Source organism: Eubalaena glacialis, chromosome 1 (genome assembly GCF_028564815.1).
Source record: "Eubalaena glacialis isolate mEubGla1 chromosome 1, mEubGla1.1.hap2.+ XY, whole genome shotgun sequence".
In the NCBI taxonomy this organism is placed as follows: domain Eukaryota; kingdom Metazoa; phylum Chordata; class Mammalia; order Artiodactyla; family Balaenidae; genus Eubalaena; species Eubalaena glacialis.
Window position 1 is genome coordinate 61,726,552 of NC_083716.1, and position 22,944 is coordinate 61,749,495.

The following is a 22,944-nucleotide window of genomic DNA, read 5'->3' on the forward strand; positions in this document are numbered from 1 at the left end:
CTCCGTACTCCTCTCCCCCAGTCTGGCTATTTCAAAAATTCTGTCAATTTTAAAACAAAATATATTAATTTATTTGAAGAGAATCAGACTTACCCTATGTCCTTGGACAAGACACTTAGTAAAGTTAGTTTCTTTGTCTATAAAATGAGGAAATTGAACTTTGCAGTATCTCTAATGTCTTCAAATTCCAATGTTCTATGATTTTGAGACTTTAAGTAATTTTTTTGGCATCTTAAAAATACCTGTGTAGTACCATGGACCTACACAGTTTTGGATTTGTAAAAGCTATGCTTCAGCACTCATAATATTACACTTAGAGCATCATAAACATGGTTGTGGAGCCTATTTTCTCTAAAATATGTCTTTTGTTTTCATCTTTGAAATTGGATTTCTTTTTCTGTTTCCTTGCAGTAAGGTCCAGTCATCATCTTAGTTTTTAATTATATGTATTTGTGGACTGCTTGAATTTTAAATAAGATGCTCTAGCCCAAAAGACTTTTGGTTGTTCAGACCTCTGTGTACCTAAGGCCCCTTTTGGTCTAGTGTCTTTAGCCTTTCCTTAACCTTCTCCTCAACCACGGTGCTTCCATATGTTTGTTTTCATCATGTTGAAGCACAGTTCTAAGGAACCACACTCTTGGGTCCAGAGTGATTCTAGTTGCTATATATGAGATAACAGGACTGAGATTGTTGTTGTTCTTTCTGGAGGCCAAGGGAAGGAAGATAACAACCTTTGAGTCTTATTCAGGCAAAGATTCAGTTATTTTGATATATTCTCTTCTGTATCAGTGATAGGCAGCACAGCTAACCCTTTGGAGATGGAGCATTAGTGATTCTTTAGCCATGTTTTTTGGGGAGTCTTTTCTCATTGCTCACTCTCGTTGTGTCGTACTCACCTAAGGACGTAAAAGGTTGTATATATTTGCATGACCTTAGAGGACACCTAGTCCATGAGGTTGAGATGTACATTGTTGAAATGCTGCTATGGTCCCTCGTTCTGGGTCACCTGCCCAGTAGTCGCTTCATATCACTGTTTTCAGACCAACTTTTAGCGAGGAAGCTTCTTTTGTCATAGTATGATGGGATATTTCCAGCCTGCATGTCAAAGGCTTTTATGATAATCAAACAGAAGTCTAAAGGTTATGACCAGTTCTAGTCTGTTAGTCTGCATGCCATAGGCTCTCATGAGAATTAAACAAAGACTGTAGAATTGTTACCATTTTTTTGTCCTCTGGTTTGTGATACAGGTTGGACTCTAGTTTCTTTCCCATTGCTGTTTTACTGGTTAGTCAGTAGTGTGAGAGTGATAAAGTTGGCTGATTACTTTTCAGTTGTATCTGTGTCAGATCCCAGTATTAGACCAGTGCTGAGCTAAACATTGAAAGAGAAGCTTTTTGGCATGAGTTCATCTAGTTTCTTCCATGTGAGCTGGTGGCGAGGGGCTTGGTGTTGGTTCAGATGAGAGTGAAGCAGGCTAATAGAATGGTACAAGTATGGATGCCCTAAACTTGAGTCTTTCTTTCTATTTATTCCATTGAAAGTAGGTTCAGCTGCAGCCCGGAAAGAAATCATAAGAAACAAAATTCGAGCAATTGGCAAGATGGCAAGGGTCTTCTCTGTTCTCAGGTAATGATATATTTTCCCAATGATTTGTTTTACAGAAATCACTTTTATTATACTTTATTATAAGCGGTGTCCTGTTTGATATCTAAAAGCAATATAGTAGCATTCTTTCTATAAAGAAGTTGTATACTTACATGTTGAAGAGGGGAACACAGGTCCCTTTGAAACTAGTATTTTTGACCCTTGTGATTATTATTGTTCACCTTTGGTATCTCTTGTCCTTCTGTGATGAAAGTATTAGATCTACACTTTAAAATTAGAGCATAATAAGGAGGAGGGGGCACTTTTTAGAGTGTTCCTGATGAACTTGCTCATCTATAAAGGAAGTACTTTTTACTGGAGTCATAAATTGTCTTCCTGGGGTTAATTCAGGAAGACCAGGTTTAAGGGTGCACGTGAATGGGTTAGTCCTTAAAAATTTGTTTGCAAAACTGCTTATATCAGACAAGAAACACCATATTTTATCAATTTTATGATACCCATTGGTGGTGAATCTCACCACATATTTAATAAAGCTTTTCAGGAAGAACAATGTATGTCTCAGTTGTATGGCATACCCTCATATCTGAAACATTTAGAACGTGGAAAAATGTATATCTTGGAATTGAGGAAAATATGGTAATAGCAATGAATGTCATAAGTTACATACATGGCCTACATCTGGGCCCCATCTCCTCTTTTAACCTAAGTACTTGTTGGAAGTCTCTGATCTTTGTTATATCTCTCTGCTATAGGGAGGAGAGTGAAAGTGTGCTGACACTCAAGGGCCTGACTCCCACAGGGATGTTGCCTAGTGGAGTGTTAGCTGGAGGACGGCAGACCCTGCAAAGTGGTAATGATGTTATGCAACTTGCTGTGCCTCAGATGGACTGGGGCACACCTCACTCTTTTGCTAACAATACACATAATGCATGCAGGGAATTCTTTCTGCTTTTTAGTTCTTGTCTCAGCAGCTGATACAAGCAGAATACTATATGATAGGTAGTGTCTGATTAATAACCTGACCAGGGCAGAAAATGATAGAACTGGGTATTCCTTTCAATTGAAAATAATGATCAGTCTCTCAGCTTTTCATGAAATGATATGGGAGTAACTCATATCATAATGTCTGAAATATTTATTCGTTTGTCTAATGCACCCTTTTCTTTTTAAAGCCTCAGTTTCAGAATGTGAATCAAGGATATCCATATTACTTAAATGGAAATGTAATTCCAAGTTTCTTATTTTTTTATCTTTCTAATTTATGTAATTGTATTAGACTGTGCTTATATTTTCAGATGTTAATTTTAGAATTAACAATCTGCTTGAGCCCCAGAACATTACTTATGCACTTCACTTGCCAAAACATTTGTGCAAGGTTTTGTACCCTGGTAAATGATGCCAAAGTTTGTTTTCTGTGGTGTTTGTCAAATGTTCTATGTATAATTGACTGTCTGTAACACGCTGTTTCCTTCCTCTGCAGATGTAGCTGCTTTCCTAAATCTGTCTGTCTTTCTTTAGGTTAGCTGTATGTCTGTAAAAGTATATGTTAAGTTAAATTACTCTATCAGACACTTGTCTGTCTTGATGTAGAAGCAACTTTGTAGCACCTTGTTTTGAGGTTTGCTGCATTTGTTGCTGTACTTTGTGCATTCTGAACATGAATGTAACGTTAGATATTAAGTCATTGTTATAAGGGGTGGAATTTAAATCCTGTAAGTCAAAATTGAAAGGGTGTTATTAAGTGTGCCTTTATTTTGCATGAAAATAAAAAGAATTATACGTAAAGCATTCCTGTAATCTGGCTCATTGAATATTTTATATTTAAAAAAAAAACTTAAGTTTTTTTGGAGTAAATATTTGTGTAAATACTGGGTTAACTTTTTGAAAGCCCATTACAGATTAAATAGAAGAAAGTGGTGTGAATGTTATAGACTATACCCAATAACTGAAAGTCTAGATTTCTTTCCCTTGTGGTTGGAAAGCAGAAAATGTGATATGTAAAGCCTTAATTTATGTTTTATTGTAGTCACTTTTGACAGCCCTCCAAGGGTCATTGTTGTATTAAAACAGGAAGCAACAGATCTGATGTTTTCTTAGTCATGTTTGGTGTTGTAATTAGTCAAATTTTTAAGGCAAAAAAACAGGAAATTTTAATTTTAAATTTTGAATAAATTTAAATTAGATTGACTTTTCACAATTTCATTTCACTCGGTCTCATAATAAATGCTTAAATAAATAAAAAGAATTTTTCTGTAGACAAATAATTTCTACTTGTAGCCTATACATGTTCTATTTATATGTTATTGTGTTGTCTGCTACCACTACTGGTATATGTGAGATATATAAGTATGTTTTGAAATTATAGCTTCAAATTTTCATTTTGAATGAGGTTTCTTTTTTTGATTTAAAAAAATCTGCTTTGATTCTCTTTATATTTCTTGCCCTTCATTTTTCTTATTATCTTGTAAACATTAGGAAAATGAGCTAAAAAGAATTTCATTAAAACAAATTAAGAAGACCTTAAACATTCAATAAAACTAGCAAGAATGTTAATAGAAAAGGATGAATTTTAATAACTTGAAAAATGCCATATCCTTCCTCCTGTTTGTTCAGAAAAGGAAAAGAAAACCGAAAGGGTCTCATACTTATATAAATCTGAACTACGGTCATCTCTCAGTTATCCTTGGATATATTATTACTTTTATGTTGTATCCACAGCAAACCTTTCTTTCAGATTTCGCAATTAGCACCTGCTAATTACATGCTTTGTTGAGAGCTCAGCACATCTATTTATTCTTAATTTGCATGCAGCCTGAAGCTCAGTCTTCCAACTTTGAAATCACCCCCAACTGCAGGGAAGGATTGAAAGACAGCTTTACTGAAGGGACTGTCTATTCCCGGCGTAGAGTGAGTTACTGGATGGTGCTGAGCTTAAGGGGTCCAATTTGGGAAACTAGATAGCTCCCTAGCTCTGCCAGCAATGGATCTTGATCGTGTGGTTTACATTTGGTTGAAGTGATTTCTCTAGCATAAGACAAACCCATTTTGAAACAAATAACAAAACTCATACAGAAGTATGACCACCCATGTGATTTTTAAAAATTTATGTAACATTTAAAATTTTAGTAGACATGACCCCTGACATGAATACCTGAGAGCTAAGTATTGCAAAAAGAAAGTTTTAAAATTCTAAGACCTCCATCCTATTGTCAGAAAATAGAAATTGTCTCATCAATAACTTTACAGTTAATTTATGATATTTCTCAAGTGTTTTTACAAACTGCATAACTCTGTTGGAGTAGGATTTGATAATCATATTTTATGTGCATTTTCTTCTTGGAAGTTTGATTGGGAGCTAGCCGTTATAATGCTACCTTCACGAGGACCTATATGAGAAAATATGTGGCCGTCTATATTATAGTAAGGTCAATTCCTCTTGATCACTTATCCTGTGTAGTATTGAGGAACACAGTTTGAAACAGCATTACACTCAACCTTAGTAAGGCCATGTCAAGATGCCCCATAAAACTGAAAAAAATTGAGGAAAAATAGTGCTTTTCAGATAGAATTTTGCAATTATCAGATCTCTTTCTTTCCAGCTTAATATGTAAGCTTCAAATGATCTTCTTTGAATTCTAAGCATTCAAGCTTAACATGGTATGCAATTTTGAGTGTGATGTACATTTTGTGTCCTGAAAAGGATTTGGGAGCATTTAGAGGCCTTGGGAAAGAGCAGAGAATATAAATTGACCTAGAAAATGCATATAAAATTAAAAGCCCCCAAAAGTGTATTGTCATTTTCATAATTTGAAAAAAATTTTAATAGACTTTTAAACTATTGACATACTCAGATACTAATTCTTACAGTGATAATCAGTTTTTTATTTTTAATTTATTACTATATATTATACAAATTATGAAATATCTCATATAAAGTCACTTCTGTTACCACAAGCTCTTTAAAACGTAGATTCTGGTAGGCATTTTATTTTTCCCTATTTAATTTCTAAATTATAAAGAAAATAGTCCATGTTTTGAAGAATAGGAATTCCAGGGCTGATCCAGTAGAGGTGGGTCATTTATCCCAGTTTTCTGTCTGGACAAATTCCAAGAGTATTTTCCAAGTGTACAGGGCTAGATTTTTCAAATGGTGATTTGTACAGTGGGTATACAATAAGTATATCTGCTTTAATTTGTAATATGATTTAACAGTTGAGAAAAATTAATTCTTCCTTTATTCAGTGTTTATACTCCTTTTTTGGCGGTCCCCACTTTACTATCTGATTGAGATTACAAACATCTAATTTAGCCTTCTTTAATTCCTTAGATTCATCAGTGTCCTTTCACATTAATAACTGCTTTGGATAAATTTTATTATTTCTAAATCATGTGTACTGCTAGAAGTTCATTTTAGGAATAATTATTCTAATTGGCCTTATCGTTGAAGAAGCAAAGTAGGAGGGATGGAACATTATCATTATAAATATTATGAGTTTGTGCACTTTGGGTAAAGTGAAGAATTGAGACTTGGCAGTATTATCAGGCAATAATGTTCTCTGCAATCTTTGGTCCTGGTCCTCAGTGTGAGTGCTTTATACAGTTTGAACCCAGAAATGAACCAAAAGAATCTTTGACTACAAAAAAATGTATGACTAAATATGTTGAAATTCTCTAAATGGGCCAGAGACAAGCTATACCAAGAATGTATTTCTCATTTATGTGACCTATATGTATGTCCATATCATGAAATGAATAGGATTTATTGCCTGTAAGACCTCAGTTCTATCTCTTGATTCCTCTCTAGTTGGTAGATGGGCTTGAAAACATGCTCAGTAGCCTTTTTATCTTCACTTGAGGCTGTTAGTACCTGAGGTAGATTTGAGTTCGTGATACACTGAACATAAATGGATTTTTATATATGTTATATGTTGATATCTTTAGATATTTGGAACACCAATTGTAATAGAAAGGAAGTTCCTAGCAGACAAGAGGAGTCCTTTTAGATTACCCACAGAGGACAGGACTATGGAACTGTTCTAATTAGAGTAATTCACTAAGTATACTGACCATAAATTTCATTGTAGCCATACCAACTTTTGCAGCTTATGCTTTGCCCTATGAATTAGAAGTGACAGGAAAAGCATTGCTGACCCCTTCTAGTTTATATCTTAGGGAACCAACTGGTGATAAGTATTATTTCAGTTAGACATGAAAGAAAAGAATCTCCTTCTGTTTGCTCTGCTACAATTCTACCATCATAATTTCACTCTAGAGAATTTCCTTGTGATTGTGATGGCTGTGACATAATAAACATGTTGGAAAATTCTAAGGTCATCAAAATACTGAATTCAAGATGGGTAATTAATACTAGTGTGCATTTGCATGGATGCTGAGGTGTCTGTTTACAATAGGTCTATGTGTTCTGTGCTCTGAGCGATGGTGTCTTAGTGCTGTGTGTAAACTGTGCTGTGTCAGGAATTGGGGGATTGGATGGGGCTCTCTAATACGGGTACTATATATGTTAAATTGTAAATGATAATGTAGTATGGGGTACTGTTATATTTTAAGTGATCATTGCCTTTTCTGCTGTACGATATGACCCTTCTCATCTCTCTCATTCATTTTGCATGCCTCTGCTCACTTCTGTACAGCCACAGTTGAGGCTATTGAGGCTGAAAAAGGTACGATCAGAGTCCTTGCACTGGGCAGAGATCTGTGGTGTGTGGGTGGGCATCAGAGAATGTCCTGTGGGTGTGTCTTACTTCTAGCTTGCACAGTCCAAGATGAATCAGACTCACTGATTCATCAAGTTTAACAGTCATATCTTTTTCTTCTTCTTCTTTTTAAATCACAAGGACTGAGTTCCATAGTGACAATTTGGTTTTTTCCCTTTTCTAGTATAGTAATGCGACCAGCATTTAATGTTCCAGAATTCTTTAGAGTACAGCATGTTATGGTATAATATTATAGCATTTACAATTGCAAATAAAGATCTGTTCCATATTTTGCATGATTCTGTGCTACTCAGATTTTTTTATTCTTAAGTGAAATCCTCTCTAGATATAGGTTTGGTATACTCATGATATAAAAATGACATACTCATTTTCAGTAATTCACCTGAGAGTGCAGAACTGTCACTATGATTTTGTGCTGCAGTCTGGGCTAGTGTTTGCTGATAATATTACGTCCGTGTATATCATGTATTGGCTTGGTATTCCACGTTGCTGAAAGCTTTGCTGCCCCAACCACTTACTTGGTTCACATGCACAGACTCTGAGTCCCAGGGATTGCATATTAAAGCAACCAGATTATAACCAATAGTATGGAAATTTTTTCTATGTACATTTTAATAATAGAGGATACATCACTCCAGATGAAGTGAATGAGAAACCATAACAATTGGAGGAGGATTGCCGTTTATTTTGATTTGGGTTTCCAAAAAACAGGCAGTGAATGGCCAGTGAATTAAGGAAAACATCTCCTAAAATATGGAACTATAAATACGTTTTACAATCTGCCAAACACAGATCTAACTCCTGGAGGCATTTCCTACCTTTTTCATTTCATATTGGTGGTAATGGGGTGATAATACCTTGACCTCCAAGGTAGTTCTGATCTGCTAAATTTTAACTTTCTTTTCTTCTCCCACGCTCTTGGTACAGATTTGTATGTTGAGGATTAACCTTGTTTAGCCTCCTCACTTGCCCCTACTCTTGTTGCTGCCTTACTGTGATAGTCACTGGTGATCTTAGGGCCTGAGGTAGGAGATAATTGATGTAGTAGAAGTTAGGTTGAGACCCTGAGATCATTGCCTGGAGGTCTTGGGGCAGGGGAGGATTATTTTTGTGTGTGTTTTTTTTTAAGACTATGTAACACTTGTCGTCTATGAAGGTGTCATGTTTATATTTAGGTTTAAACATTTCACATTTTAAGGGGAAATCTAGAATGGGGATAGGCTTCAGTTAAAGTAAGATTTAAATGTTGCTATGTACAACTAATTTCTTTCTTCTTAAAAATCATTAATTATGTTTTTGAAATCTCAGAAATGTTTTTCAATTACTGACTTATCAAATTTGCATTTTGTTAAGCAATACGAGGATTCTCTCCACCACATAGAATCTGCAGTTTTGAAGAGGCAAAGGGTTTGGATAGGATCAATGAGAGAATGCCACCCCGGAAAGATGCTGTACAGCAAGATGGTTTCAATTCTCTGAACACCGCACATGCCACTGAGAACCACGGGACTGGCAACCATGGTGCCCAGTGACCCACGGCTTCCCAGGGACTCTCACATCTCGGGCCCCAAATGAACAGATCACCCGAGGAGCTGGAGGGGTCGGTCAAGCTGACTGTAAATGTCACAGTCCCTCTGGAGAAACCATTGTGCTTTTGAGACCCCAGCCCCCTTCCTGGATGGAGGCTTGAGGGCCCTGGGACATGTTGTGCTATCTGATAAGATTGGGTCATCGCTGCCAAGGTGGAGAGCAGTGAGCAAGGGGCTTGGGGCAATTTCCAGTGGAGGGCAACTACACCTCCATTTATGCTTGTGGTTCACACATTTAAGTTTACAAATGAGATTTCTTTTTCCCCTCAGTAGAATTAGATTTTGTTTTTCAACCATAACTTCAAATACAATCCTAAGAGATAATGTGGACTTTTTTTTTTCCCCCATGAAATGTCTTTAAAGGATGAATTAGCATGGTCTTAAAATACATTTCCGAGGTTACTAAGCTGTGTTTTGAATTATGGGCAAAATGCTGAGAAACCCAGTTGGCATTTATACAAAATGCTGACCTCAGGTCTATAGTTCCTAAATGTGGCTAATTCTGTAATATAGTCTTGGTATTTTTCAATTATGAATGCAAAACCTATTTCTAGGCAGACTCTCTTACTTGTACACAAATCCAAAAACTAATTTAGAATCTTTCTTGCCCAGATCTTTTGAGATTTACACCCCAGAGATTTAAGAAGAAAATCTCTAAATTTCAGAATTATGAAGAATTACAGAATTACTCATTTAAGGTACTTTAAAAGAAGTTTGTACATTGTCAAAGTAAATTTTAATTCAAATCATGTCTGTAAAACTTGACGTATTTTGTGTATGCATGTTTTCATTTTGCAAATATTTAATATATAGACCTATGATGTACAGGTACGACATGTATAGGTTACCTAGATGTTATGAGAAATTTTAGTTTATTGTGAGTACTCAAGTTGCTTAAATAGCCACCAGGGTGATTTACTGCTGGCTTTCTATCATTTTATGTTTTGATGCAAAGGAAATTTTTAAATGTTCTGGAAGTGTTTTTGATTAAGCAGTGCAGCATAGAAGCAACGGTTCTGTTCAGTCATTCAGATGTTAGTGGAAGCATAAAAGTCAAGACTGCATGTTGAACATTTTCTTTTGATAGTTACAGAACTGCTTGGTTAGACTAAATGGAACCATGTGCTAATTTTTCACAATTACTGACCTGTATTGATTGCCACAGTAGTTTGGTATTTCCCTACTTTGGTGGCCTGCTTCCCTCATGCCCTGGAATACAACTCAGAGCTCCAGGCAGCGGAACCATCTATTGTTTGTTTGCCAGAAAGTGCACCCTGTATGGTCTCCTTTCTAAGTTGGAAATATTATGCATGTGCAGGACTATTTGAGTATTTTATAAACAGTAGCACACAATAAATTCCATGCATGGGCCGCTGCTCCTATCTCTGTGTTGGGTTTTATTTGGAAGATGTAGTCTGATGTGACCTCATGCAAATCAGAAAATCCTGTTAGTAGAATTGGGATATTCAGAGAAAATTATCTCATGGGTAGTTCATGGTAATTTGATGAATTAAATTCTTGTCTTCATAAATTTTGCTTTTTTTTTTTTTTTTTTTTTTTTACTTTGCTTATACTTGTTTTACATGAGCATTAGTAACTGAGCACTCTGGGTGCCTATTATAGGCCTAAATCTATTATTTTAAATCAGTGTTTCACTTAACTTTTAATTGAAAGAAAATGTTATTGTCTAGAATTTTGTTACAGTAGTATTTGGAATTTATTAAGTGTTTTAACAATAAGAAAAGAATAATACTGCATTTTCCTGCCATTATACTCCTTTCTTCTTTGTCACAATCAAAATAAGTATAGAATTTTGCAAACTGAGCGAAATTTGCATATTGTTCAACCTTTTATAATAATATAATTGTATAGCAACTTTAATTACATTTTTTCAACAATAATTATAATGATACACATTATAAAGCATTAACTTAGGGACTTCACTGGTGGTCCAGTGGTTAAGACTTCGCCTTCCAATGCATAGGGTGTGGGTTCGATCCCTGGTCAGGGAGTTAAGATCCCACATGCCTCGCGGCCCAAAAAATAACCAAAACATAAAACAGAAGCAATACTGTAACAAATTCAATAAAGACTTTAAAAAAGCGCATTAATTTAAATTGAAGTATATATACATGCCTAATTCGAGGTAGCGAACAGAACTCAAATTGTTGATCATTACAGCTTCTGCTTGCTGTAATATTAACTTGCATCCCAGTCCATGAGCTGCCTTTACAGTTATTATGTACTGTATACTAAATATTCTCTTGATGTTATTGGTCTATGAAAACTATGCATCTCTAAATTAACAGCTTAACTAATATATCAGGTAGCAGGAACTTCTTTAGTTCCTTAGGCCCATTACTAGGGTTATATAGTGTTTATGGGAATCATGGGTAAACATAAAGCATCATTAGCAAATCAGAAGAATTAGGGTTAATGGTAAAAATTAAGAAGAAAAGAGGAAGGAATGGAACTCAGAAAAAGTGGTATACATGAAGAGTGGTAGAATATCACCCAGTGCCTCATAGATCCCTTCCTACTTGTTTTTTTTTAAATTTATTTTATTTATTTTTTGGCTGCGTTGGGTCTTTGTTGCTGTGCGCGGGCTTTCTCTAGTTGCAGAGAGTGGGGGCTTCTCATTGCGGTGGCTTCTCTTGTTGCGGAGCATGGGCTCTAGGCTCGTGGGCTCTAGAGCGCAGGCTCAGTAGCTGTGGCCCACGGGCTTAGTTGCTCCGCAGCATGTGGGATCTTCCCAGACCAGGGCTTGAACCCGCGTCCCCTGCATTGGCAGGAGGATTCTTAACCACTGTGCCACCAGGGAAGCCCCCTTCCTACTTGTTGAATAGGAAGCTCTTTCTAGTCTGTCTTCTAACTAGTTTCACAATGAACCATAGAAGTACTTTTAAAGGTTTTTTTTAATGTAACTCATGATGAATGCAAATTGTGAAAAGTTCAGATCTTTCTAAATTGTAAATTTAAATGTCTACCAGAATAGTAGTAATGATGGTGAAATGTAAACTACTATTCAATATCAATTTTTTTCTATATATCATCTCCCTTTATATTCAAAGATGACACTTCTGAGTTAGAAAAGACAATCTGACTTCTTTTACCTTTTGCAGTTCAGCCATTAACAAACCTCAAAACCTTTCAATTTTCTGCCAGTTAAATTTGAAATTGGCCTGAAACCTTTGCTTAAAATGAATTACCCCTATTTTATTCAGGATTTTTGCCTATTGCAACTGATTTTCCTTCGTCCACAGCTATTCTACATAATGTTATGTAATGTTTTTTTGCATCCTTAACACTTTTCTTCCACCTTCCCTGCTTGTAGTTTGTGCTTTCTACAGTTTGGGGTTCCTTTGGAATCCATTCTCTGCGTCTGTTCATACATAGATTTATTTGCCACGGTCCAGGACCTTATTGCAAGTGGTTCTGTTCCCCAATTTGCTGATGTTCACAGAGGCAGGTAAGTGACATAGCTGGGGCCACATGTAAGCAGCATCAGGTCATAGAGTCATATAGGACCACTGCACTAACAACTTCTGATAGGTTCTGGAGCTTGATAGCTCTAAGTGAAAAGGAGCTAGAAATGTGGAATTAAATTCCCTGGATCAGCATCCATTACAGGAAGGAATGAGATGTTTGAGTTGATTCTTTTCTATTTTCTCTTCCTAGAAATAGTGTGTGTTTTTGGTCTTGCTTATTTTAATATTCCAGAAAATTTTATTCCTCTTTTAAAATAAACAGGTGGCATGCCCCTGATGACATTCACTCAGAAAGTGCCTTGCTCTCCTTTCAGGGAAATTGAATTTTACAAATTAATTCTGGATGTTTCCCCTACAATTGATTTCCTTCTGTACCATTAAATGACCATTTGTATTCTCCTTTTCTGGGTATCATATTTGTACTTAAACCTACATTGGTCACTGTTGAGTTGTGTTTGAGCAGTGTTTGTTATGCTAAAAAGGACTTTGGGCTTGGGAGAACTCATCCTGTGTCTAGATTGACATCTAGAACTCTAGGGATTCCTGTTCCTCTGGGCTAGTGTTTACCTTTTCCAGTCAAATACTTCTGAACTAATCCCAAGGGCTTTTTCCTGATGTTGTGGACTGGGAGCAGAAATGCTGCCTTAGTGAGAGAGGTCCAGGAAGCAGTAAGCTTTATCTTTCCTCAGCCTGCCTGGCCTATGGTGAGTTTGGGAGTGTTGACAGAGTTCTGAGCCTTCTTGGCAGAGAAGGAAGGTCAGAAAGAGAGAAGTCCAAGGGCAGGGGGCCAGGTCCTTATTTGCCTCGTTAGGGAGAATTCAGTGTTGTCTGTCTGGTTGGCAGGACATACCTAATCACAGAGACCCAGCATTTCAGCAGTTTGCAAAGGAAAGTGATATGAAGGGACAGCTGCAAATCAGCCACAACGTAGATCTGAGGAGATCAAGCATTTACTTCACTTGGAAGAAAGAGAGAAGGAAGGAAGCTGAGGGCTTAGCAGGGTAAGTTACTTTTCCATCAACTCCTCTGCTTGCTTAGTTTATAGTTAAGTAAAGCATTTATCACTCCAGGGAGTGTTAATCACTGATAAAGCAGCTGAATGTTGTCCTAATAGCAATGTGTCTAATGTGTTTCTCCTTTTCTCTTTCTCTTTCCTAACCCCTTTTGAGGATCCCCAATGATGAGCTTCACTCACCCTTCTCTACCCTACTCCCTAAAGACGTTTTTTGTTTGCTGGTGAATTTGAGAAAATTAGATGGGCCTCACTGGTCTGGAGATGGTGAGAAGATGACTATGATTTAGGTGAAATTTGAGGCTGTTGGTGGTAAGGAGGGGTGAATATGGGAGACCTAGGTGTGGGAATAAGCTAGCTAATATTTTAGAGAATTTAGAGATGAAGGATAAGAGTTTTTGTAGGCCATCCAGTCCATGTCTCCTCTCCAGTCCTTGGTGTTGGTGTTCTCGCTCTTATATACTGGGAATAAATTAGACCCCAAGTCACTGCCTTTGTTTCTCTCAGGTCAACTCCCCACCCCCGAACTTGGAGGATACTAGGCCTCATTGCAGGAAAGTTAGAACCAGGGGGCCTGGGTACACAAACTCAGACATGAGCCTGATGATATATACAGATGCAAATGCAAAGACCTGGCTCCTCATTCCCACCTTCTTACCTTCCTGCCAGAAAATTATCCATTTGTATCAGGAGCCCACTCTAGATGCAGAGGAAAATATGGCATCAAGGATTTCAGCAACTTCATGCCTCCCCAAGCTGTGTGATCCCTTGACTTCCAGCCAGTTCAGCCAGTCTTCCAGTGGACTTAATCTTCCATTGGAGGAAGACCTCTCTTTGGAAAGGTGGATAAGTACCTTTCTGGTCTTAATTGGCTTCCATTGCAGAATAAAGGCCTTTGGTTGAATATCAGGAAGATATTTATTATTACTTCTGGAATTTAAGACTCTTGATTTATCTCAAAGTTACATTTCCTCCATACCTGTAAAGAAAAGATGAGTCCATTCTTTCAAGGTTTAAGAAGGTGGTGTCTTGCCAGAGGGGGCTGGGTAGATAGAGCATATAAGTACTTACTCTAGAATTGCAGTGGTTCTGGGAATGTGATGAGAATGTTTGGTGATTAAAAGTGGAGGAAAGGGCTTCCCTGGTGGCACAGTGGTTAAGAATCCGCCTGCCAATGCAGGAGACACAGGTTTGAGCCCTGGTTCGGGAAGATCCCACATGCCACGGAGCAACTAAGACCGTGTGTCACAACTACTGAGCCTGCACTGTAGTGCCCGCAAGCCACAACTACTGACGCCTGCGTGCCTAGAGCCCGTGCTCCGCAACAAGAGAAGCCACCGCAATGAGAAGCCCGTGCACCACGACGAAGAGTAGCCCCCACTCCCTGCACTAGAGAAAGCCTGCGTGCAGCAACAAAGACCAAATGCAGCCAAAAATAAATAAATTAAAAAAAAAAAGTGGAGGGAAGAGCCAGGTCAGTTTTTGGAAATGGTGTCCTAAGGTTTGAAGGCAATTCCATCTACCCTTTAGTAAAGAGAAATAACCCTTAAATCCTAAAATAATGTACTATCTTTAGGTCTAATTTCTTCTTTATTGGTGGGAATGTAGAAGATATGATATGCAGATGAACTTAGTTATCTCTGTTTTGTGGACTCTGAAACTGGCCGTTCATCTGTGGGATGAGGGGGGAGAATAGGGGTGGAATGAAAGGACGAGGAGAAAGAAAGTACAAAGGAAAATCAAATTAGTTCCTCCATTAACCTGAGGACCGTGGTTTGCAAGAGCCATGTTGTAAGATAATGGATATTAGCTGGATGATTTGGGGAGGGTTTTTGTTTGATTGTTCTGCCACCTACATCTCAGCTGAATGATCATTCTGGAGTTTTTTCCTAACAGATCTAGTCCAGAAGAATTAAATGTCAGACCATTTTTGTAACAAAACACAATTCTTGATTTGAACTTTGTTACCTCATTCACAGTAAAAACAACCACTGTCAGCGTTATCCTCTTCATTTCCCTGTCCCTGGAGGCAGTTTATCTGGGGAATAAAACAATTTTTTAGCTTCAAAATCTCTATAGATACCTTTCTTTTTTTTTTTTTTAATTGAGGTGAAATTCACATAACATAAAATTAATCCTTTTAAAGTGAGCAATTAAATGACATTGAGTACATTCACGTTGTTGTGCAACCACTACCTCTATCTAGTTCTAAAACATTTTCATCACCCACCCCAAAAAGCCCATAACCATTAATCAGTTACTCCTCATTCCCCCTTCCACCCAGCCCTTGGCAACCATGGATCTACTTTCTGTCTCTGAATTTACCTATTCTTGATATTTCATATAAATGGAATCATATAATGTCTCGTTTTGTGTCTGGCTTCTTTAACTTAGCATAATGTTTTTGAGGTTCATCCACATTGTACTATGTATCAGTACATTTCTTTTTATGGCTGAATTTATATATATATATATACACACACATATACGTGTGTGTATATATATATATATATATATATATATATATACACACACACACACACACACATGTATATGTATATATATATATCTCCCAATTTGTTTATTCATTTTCTTTTGATAACCTTTAGTTTGTTTCTACCTTTTGGCTACTGTGAATAGTGCTGCTATGGACATTTGTGTATAAGCATTTGTTTGCGTACCTGTTTTCAGTTATTTTGGGTGTATACCTAAGAGTGAAATTGCTGGGTCATATGATAATTCTATATTTAACTTTTTGCAGAGCTGCCATACTGTTTTGCACAGCAGCTGCACCATTTTACATTCCTACCATCAGTGCAGGCAGGTTCCGGTTTTTCTGCATCCTCACCAACACTTGTTATTTTCTAGTTTTTTGATGATAGCCATCCTAATGGGAGTAAAGTGGTGTCCGTGGTTTTGATTTGCCTTTGATTAGTGGTGTTGAGTATCATGTGCTTCTTGGCAATTTGTATATTTTCTTTGGAGAAATGTCTATTCAAGTCCTTTGCCCATTTTGTAATTGGGCTATTTGTTGTTGTTGAGTTTTATGTGTTCTTTACATATTCAGTATATTAATCTCTTATCAGATATATGATTTACAAGTATTTTCTCCCATTCTATGGGTTGTCATTTCACTTTGTCCTTTGATGCACAAAAGTTTTAAAATTTTGATATAGTCCAGTTTATCTATTTTTTCTTTTATTGCTTGTGCTTTTGGTGTCATATTCAAGAACTTGGCAAATCCAGAATCATGAAGCTTTTCCCCTGTGTTCTTCTAAGACTTTATAGTTTGTTTTTTTTTTTAACATGAAAGTTACCATTTAAAAAAATTTTTTTTAATTAGTTAATTTATTTTTGGCTGTGTTGGGTCTTCGTTGCTGCATGCAGGCTTCCGTAGTTGTGGCTCGCGGGCACTAGAGTGCAGGCTCAGTAGTTGTGGCGCACGGCCTTAGTTGCTCCGCGGCATGTGGGAGCTTCCCGGTGCGGGGATCGAGCCCATGTCCCCTGCATTGGCAGGCGGATTCTTAACCACTGCGCCACCAGGGAAGCCCCTAAGACTTTATAGTTTTATCTCTTACACTTAGGTCTTTAGACTTAATAATCCAACTCAAACCATTCTAGTTCCTTAGTTCCCAGAATTTTCCCATCTACATTTGTTATGGTCACACTCTTCTTTGTGCTTAGAGTTCCTGTTTCCCTATCTTTGTGTATTCACAGTATTGCCATACTTCATGGTCTATTCCAACTGCTGCTTCATAAAGTCTTTCTGTAGCTCGCCAACTGAGAGACTCTCTTCTTCTGATCTCCCATTAGTGCTTGAGTTTCACTTTTCTTGTGGGATTTATACACTGCCTTATATTATAGTTTATATCTAACGTCTCTCTAAGACATTTAGACGTTAAGTATATTTTTTCATATTTGTTTCTGTTGTAGTATTTTGCAAATGATTTTATCTGTTTATCAATAAATATTTATGTTTTATTTTTTCCAATATAGTCCCTTTTGTTTACTCAGCCCTCGTGGAAGGAATGGGAGAAGACAGGCCAGGGAAGGAGGACACCACAAGAGTTCTCTCTAGGTAGTGTGTGAGTGTGGGTTTAGTTCTACTTCAGAACTCACCTTTTTAGAAAATTTTCCTAATAATGTGCATAACTTGGCATTGTAGTGCTAGTGCTCATTTGGTATTGCATTTGATTTCTACTTTTTGGTTTATTGCTTACAAATGTGATGATAGGTGTTTTAAAATGAATGTTTTCCTTCCCCAACTAGATTAGATTGACTGTTTCTCCAGTTAGATGGTAGTTTTGGACAACCAAAACTTTTGTTGCTTTTTCCTCTCTTAAGTTGATTTTTTAAAATACACTAATAGTATACGAATGTATTCTTTGTATAAAAAGTCACACATTACAAACAAGTCTAAAGTTCCCTTTTATCGATCCAATTCCCATCCTAATGCCTTTTCCCCTCCTCAGAGTTAATCACTGTTATCAATTTTATATGAGTCCTGCCAGACTTTTTCTAAGCATCTACATTATATATAGAACTTCATGTATAATACATATATGTATAATTGTATTCACATATAATTATTTCTCTTTTTCACAACTGCCTGTGGTGATCAATAATCTGTAGATATGAAATAAATCTTACTGATACCTGGGCCTGAGAGACTGGAATGACAAGTGAAAGGTCAAACATATGAAAAAACATCATATGTGTCCAACTTACAAAATTCCATTCCATATCTGTTCTACGTATAGTCCCCAGGTATCACTGGACAGGCCATGGCTCCACGGTCCCGATGACAAAGGCACAAGAAACCCCCCTCATCAGTGGCTCCCGTGGTTGTGACCCTACCCACAGTTGTGACTCCTGTGCCTCTGACCCTCTCAAAACCTGGCCCTAGCATTGATACACTTGGCTGCTTCTCCTTGGAGAATAATGTTCCTGGCCTATCCCAGCTGATCCTTCAAAAGCTGAACATGAAAAGATATGAAGAATACAAGTGAGTGACTAGCTCTATGGAAGAGTGATACATTGTCACTGGTAGAAGTGATTCATAAGGTGGAGAGGGAGTATAGCTTGGGGAATATGGGGTATTTGCAATGAGGGATTTTCTCATCCTGACTTTTGCCAGTTTTATTACTACAGAAGAAATATAATTTGCTTAAAAGAGAAACGATGGGAGTAGGAGAGGTGCAAATATATAGGAGGCAAGGTAGGGGTCATGAGAAATTTTGGAGGTGTTTTTCCTATTGCCACTCCTTCTTCATGCTGTCTCTGCAGGTTGGTGCTAGATGGGGATACTCCTGTACCACGCTTTGGATATCGATGCCTTCAAGAAATGTTCCAGAAGATGGAGGACACATTCTGATTCTGTGTTCACTGTAAAGTACTCCCTAGTGGCCTTTCAAACTCCAAGGTCCTCCGGCACTGCAAGAGGTGATTAGTTGGGGGCTAATAGGGGAGACATCGGAATGATCCTATTCTAAGACCTCATTGCAGGAGGAAAGGTCTGAGAATTTTCAGAATAACTTCAGGCTCGCTCCTCATTTTGTGTGATCTAGGCCACAGAGAAATTAGAAAAGTGTTGCTTATCAGGCTCCTGATTATTTTGGTATTATGGGGAGGTTAGACAGAGACCAGAGTATAATCCTTTCTACCTCTCTTCTCTTGAGCACTTAAGTGGTAAGACCGTATCTGTCTGGAGAGGTTGGGGTCAAGCCACACCTGTGATAACAGGGCAGCCACAAACTCCTGGTGTTTTTTTTTTTTTCTGTAAAGGATGTAAAAAGTTCTAGATAGAGGCAGAGGTGTCACTGTAACCCAAGAGAAAAATTACATTCCCACTCCCTCCTGCCTCCTCTGCCAAACGTAGTCCCCAAATTTGCTGCAGCAGCTGTCATTCCTCTCCCTACTTTCCTCACCCAGTGATCTTTCTTCGCAGGTGCAGGAATATCAGTTCCCTTCCCCAGGAGTCCCCCATTCACCTTTGAGGTACAGGAACATCTGTTTCTGGGCCTCATTCTCTCAGGTGCAGAAATGTCTATTACTGTGGTCCAGAGTGCCAGAGGTCAGACTGGCCAGCATACAGGAGGGTTTGTCAAGAGCTGCGTCTTGTAGCTGTGGACCGTCTCATGGAATGGCTTCTGGTCACAGGTGGAGTGACAGTATTGGGGAACTTTGCCATAACGGTCATAGTTGGTGGTACTTGGAGAAAGATATGAAAGCATGTTGTTTTGAGGAAAAAATGAGGAACTGAGTGGGACAGGGCAGTCTTGGGGACCGGTTGGGAGAATGAACATGGAGGGAATATTGAAGCCAGGGAAGGATTAGGTCATTTCTTATTCCTTCTTTCCTGCAGGTGATTTTGTCCTTCCCTCAGGACCTTGGTCTTGGCTGACCGAAGTCGTACAGGGCTGGGACACCTGGTTTTCTATGCGACGTTTACAACTAGAGGCTACTCTGGATGCTGTGCTTGGTAGTCAGGCCATGACCACCCTGTGGGCCAGTGTAGGATGGCCAAGGCCAGATCCAGATGTCCTGCAGGGCTCTTTGAAGCGGTTGCTGACAATTGCCCTGTCACGGCCCTTGACACTGGGCTTTGGGCTTCGGGCCTTGGGGATAAATGTTGGGAAGGTCGGGGGAAGCACAGTGCACGTGGTTGGTGCTTCTCATGCAGAGACATTCCTCACTCACCCTGGGGACTATGATGAACTTGGCTACATGTTTCCTGGGCACCTTGGCCTCCATGTAATCATGGTGGGTGTAGATGTAGCTGCTGGCTTTTCACAGAGTGCCTCACCTTCACTCCTGGAACCTGGTACAGTTCAGCTTAGTGGCCATAGGGACCTCTATCATGACTTCTGGGAGGAGCAGGTAGAGTCTGGGCAGATAGCACATCCAGATTTGGTGGTGGCATTCCATCCAGGTAAGAGTCATTTGTTTGGGGGAATACAGGGTCGGTCCTCTGGGAGTTTTCCATCCTGGCTCTTGCACCTTTGGAACCCCATTCATTTGGTCAGGTTAAGCATAATATAATGAAGACCTTGGTTGATCATTAGCCATATGTGCTACACCTGGGTCCATAATTTTCCATTAAAGAATCTGGGGTGGGCGATGGTGGTAAATGAGCATTGGAGGTGAGCAAGGTGAGGGGTGGACACAGTCAAGGAAGTATGTTGGTTAGGGTCTACCTTAGCGTTTCCCCTTTCTATTCCCATCTCCACTTTTGTTCCATGGGTTTCCATGCTTCCCCGGACCTGATGGAGGCTTGGCTGCCCACCCTCTTGCTACTTCGTGATTATGAGATCCCTACGATGATTACTGTTTACAGGTTTTGACCTCCTCCTATTTCTGATACCTCCCCAATTCACTCACACCTCTATGTAGATGAGCTCATTTCTCTCCCCCTTGCTCATCTTCTGCCTTCTGGTGAGGATTTTCTTCCTTCCCATGCTTGGCTTTCTCATCCCTTCAAAGTGCTATGCTAGTTAATTGAGTAGTTAGTCTAGACATTTGGGAGGGAGGGATAGCTGTTGCGTTAGTCCAGCCTTAGGTAATTTTTGGGATTGATGAGCAGTTCCTCTCCTATCTCTTTCATAATCAGCAGAGCAATTTTTCTTATCTGTCTCCCATAGCCAGCAGGAGTTGGCAGCCTCTTTGCAGATTCTGGTGGACCTGGATACACACATCACAGCCTATGGAGCTAATCCTTTTGCGTCCCGCAAACCTGAACAGGTCTACTCCAACCCCAACAAGCAGCCAGTATACTGCAGTGCCTACTATATCATGTTTCTTGGAAGCTCCTGCCAGCTGGATAAGAGGCAATTGGAAGAGAAAGTAAATGGCAGGGTATAAATAGCTGAGCCAGATCCTGACTGGATGTCTAGAAAAGGCAGAGATTGTGATGAAATTACCTGCTGATGCCAGATTATTGCCAACTTTCAAATCCACTATATCGTAAACTTAATTCACTTGTCCCGGTAGATTCTAAGCTGAATGGGAACTCCTGTATGATGTGACTCATTTCTAAGAGGTTAGCCACATGTAGCTTCTAGAGACAGGATTCTAGATTTAGTGTGTGGCAAAAGGCCCTTGTGTCAGTCTTTGTAGAGCCTTAAGTTCCTAAGAGTTTCCTTCATGAGAAAGTTATACGTTTTGACTTTAACCGGATGGCACCAAGGAGAAGAATGGCACCTTATTCTTCTGAAAAAGACTTTCTTCTATACAGCAATTTGGGCTAAAAAATGCAGAGGTCTTAATGACTTGAAGTAGTGGAAAAATGAGCAAGTCAGAGAAGTGGTTGGGAACATGGGGGAGGTTGTGAGGATTGGCACACTGTTCTACTTCCTGGCTTTTTCGAGATACATGTCTCATTTTCCTGTTTTCTCTTGGGGACTTCTAATTTTAGAGCAGCTTTTTGCCCTTGTGTTGTATTTTAGGTATCCCAGGGTGTATCAGACTTTACTTGAATATACTGGAGTTTGTTATCACCTGGTCTATACCACAATAAACTCAGTTTGGGGCTTCTTAAGTCACTTGTTTTATCTTATTTCCTATTCATTACCAAGTGTTACTTGTCTACACAGAACATCTCAAGATTGGAGGTTTCTCTCTTGCCAAAGGAGTGATTAACATCAGCTCTCCGTTTGGGTCTGCCATTCTACCACACCCTGTCTATTGTCATCCTTCTCTTATCACACTCTCAGGATTAGGATATTCCCTAGATATTCATTTCTACAACTTGCTGTGACCTCAGCCTCTCCACTTATATCCAGAATATATGTATAGAACTCTTACAAATCGATAATAAAAGGACAAATAACTCGATTTAAAAGTGGGCAAATGATCTGAACAGATGTTTCTCCAAAGAAGATATACAAATGATCGATCAGCACATGAAAAGATGCTCAGCATCGTTAGTCATCTGGAAATACAAATCAAAACCACAATGAAAGAAAGCACTTCTTTTGCTAGGATGACAACAATAAAAAAGACAGATAATAACAAGTGTTAACGAGGATGTAGAGAAATTGCAACCCTCATACACTGCTAGTAGGGATGTAAAATTGTGCAGCTATTTTGGAAAACAGTTTGGCAGTTTCTCAAGAAGTTAAACATTAAGTTACCATTTGATCCAGCTATTCTGCTCCTAGGTGTGTACTCATGAGAAATGAAAACATTTGTGCACAAGTGTTCATAGCAGCATTATACATAATAGCCAAAAGGTAAAAATAACCCAAGTGTCCATCAACTTGTGAATAGATAAACAAAATGTGGCATATATGTATAATGAAATATTTGGCCATAGAATGAAGTACTGATTCATGCTACAACATGGATGAACTTTGAAAACACGTTCATCCATGTTCATGTTAAGTGAAAATCCAGTCATAAAAGACCACGTTATTATCTGAGTGCATTTATATAAAATGTCTAGAGTAGGCAAATCTATGGAGACAGAAAGTAGATTAGCGGCAGCATAGAGATGAGGATGGTGAGCATATTGGGGA

At 38.5% G+C, this 22,944-nt stretch overlaps 2 protein-coding genes across 6 annotated transcripts in view; both read left to right on the plus strand.

Annotated features, from left to right (window-relative positions):
- Positions 1-10,359, plus strand: part of PPP3CB (protein phosphatase 3 catalytic subunit beta) — a 47,165-nt gene extending 36,806 nt beyond the window's left edge. For 2 of the 5 annotated variants that reach the window (XM_061180681.1, XM_061180700.1), the window contains exons 11-14: positions 1,542-1,626; positions 2,358-2,455; positions 7,257-7,286; positions 8,694-10,359. In XM_061180681.1, coding sequence (XP_061036664.1) covers positions 1,542-1,626; positions 2,358-2,455; positions 7,257-7,286; positions 8,694-8,872 — 392 coding nt within the window. In that variant the 3' untranslated portion in view covers positions 8,873-10,359. The remainder of the gene's footprint in view (positions 1-1,541; positions 1,627-2,357; positions 2,456-7,256; positions 7,287-8,693) is intronic. The other 3 variants (XM_061180691.1, XM_061180709.1, XM_061180718.1) reach the window with 3 other exon arrangements.
- A 3,032-nt stretch (positions 10,360-13,391) lies between these two features.
- MSS51 (MSS51 mitochondrial translational activator) lies at positions 13,392-21,888 on the plus strand. The gene is given in 7 exon segments (XM_061197345.1): positions 13,392-13,418; positions 18,190-18,434; positions 18,716-18,871; positions 19,464-19,588; positions 19,794-20,358; positions 20,670-20,765; positions 21,070-21,888. Coding segments are annotated over 6 exon segments (1,383 nt in total). The 5' UTR covers positions 13,392-13,418; positions 18,190-18,213; the 3' UTR covers positions 21,290-21,888.
- The last annotated feature ends 1,056 nt before the right edge of the window (positions 21,889-22,944 follow it).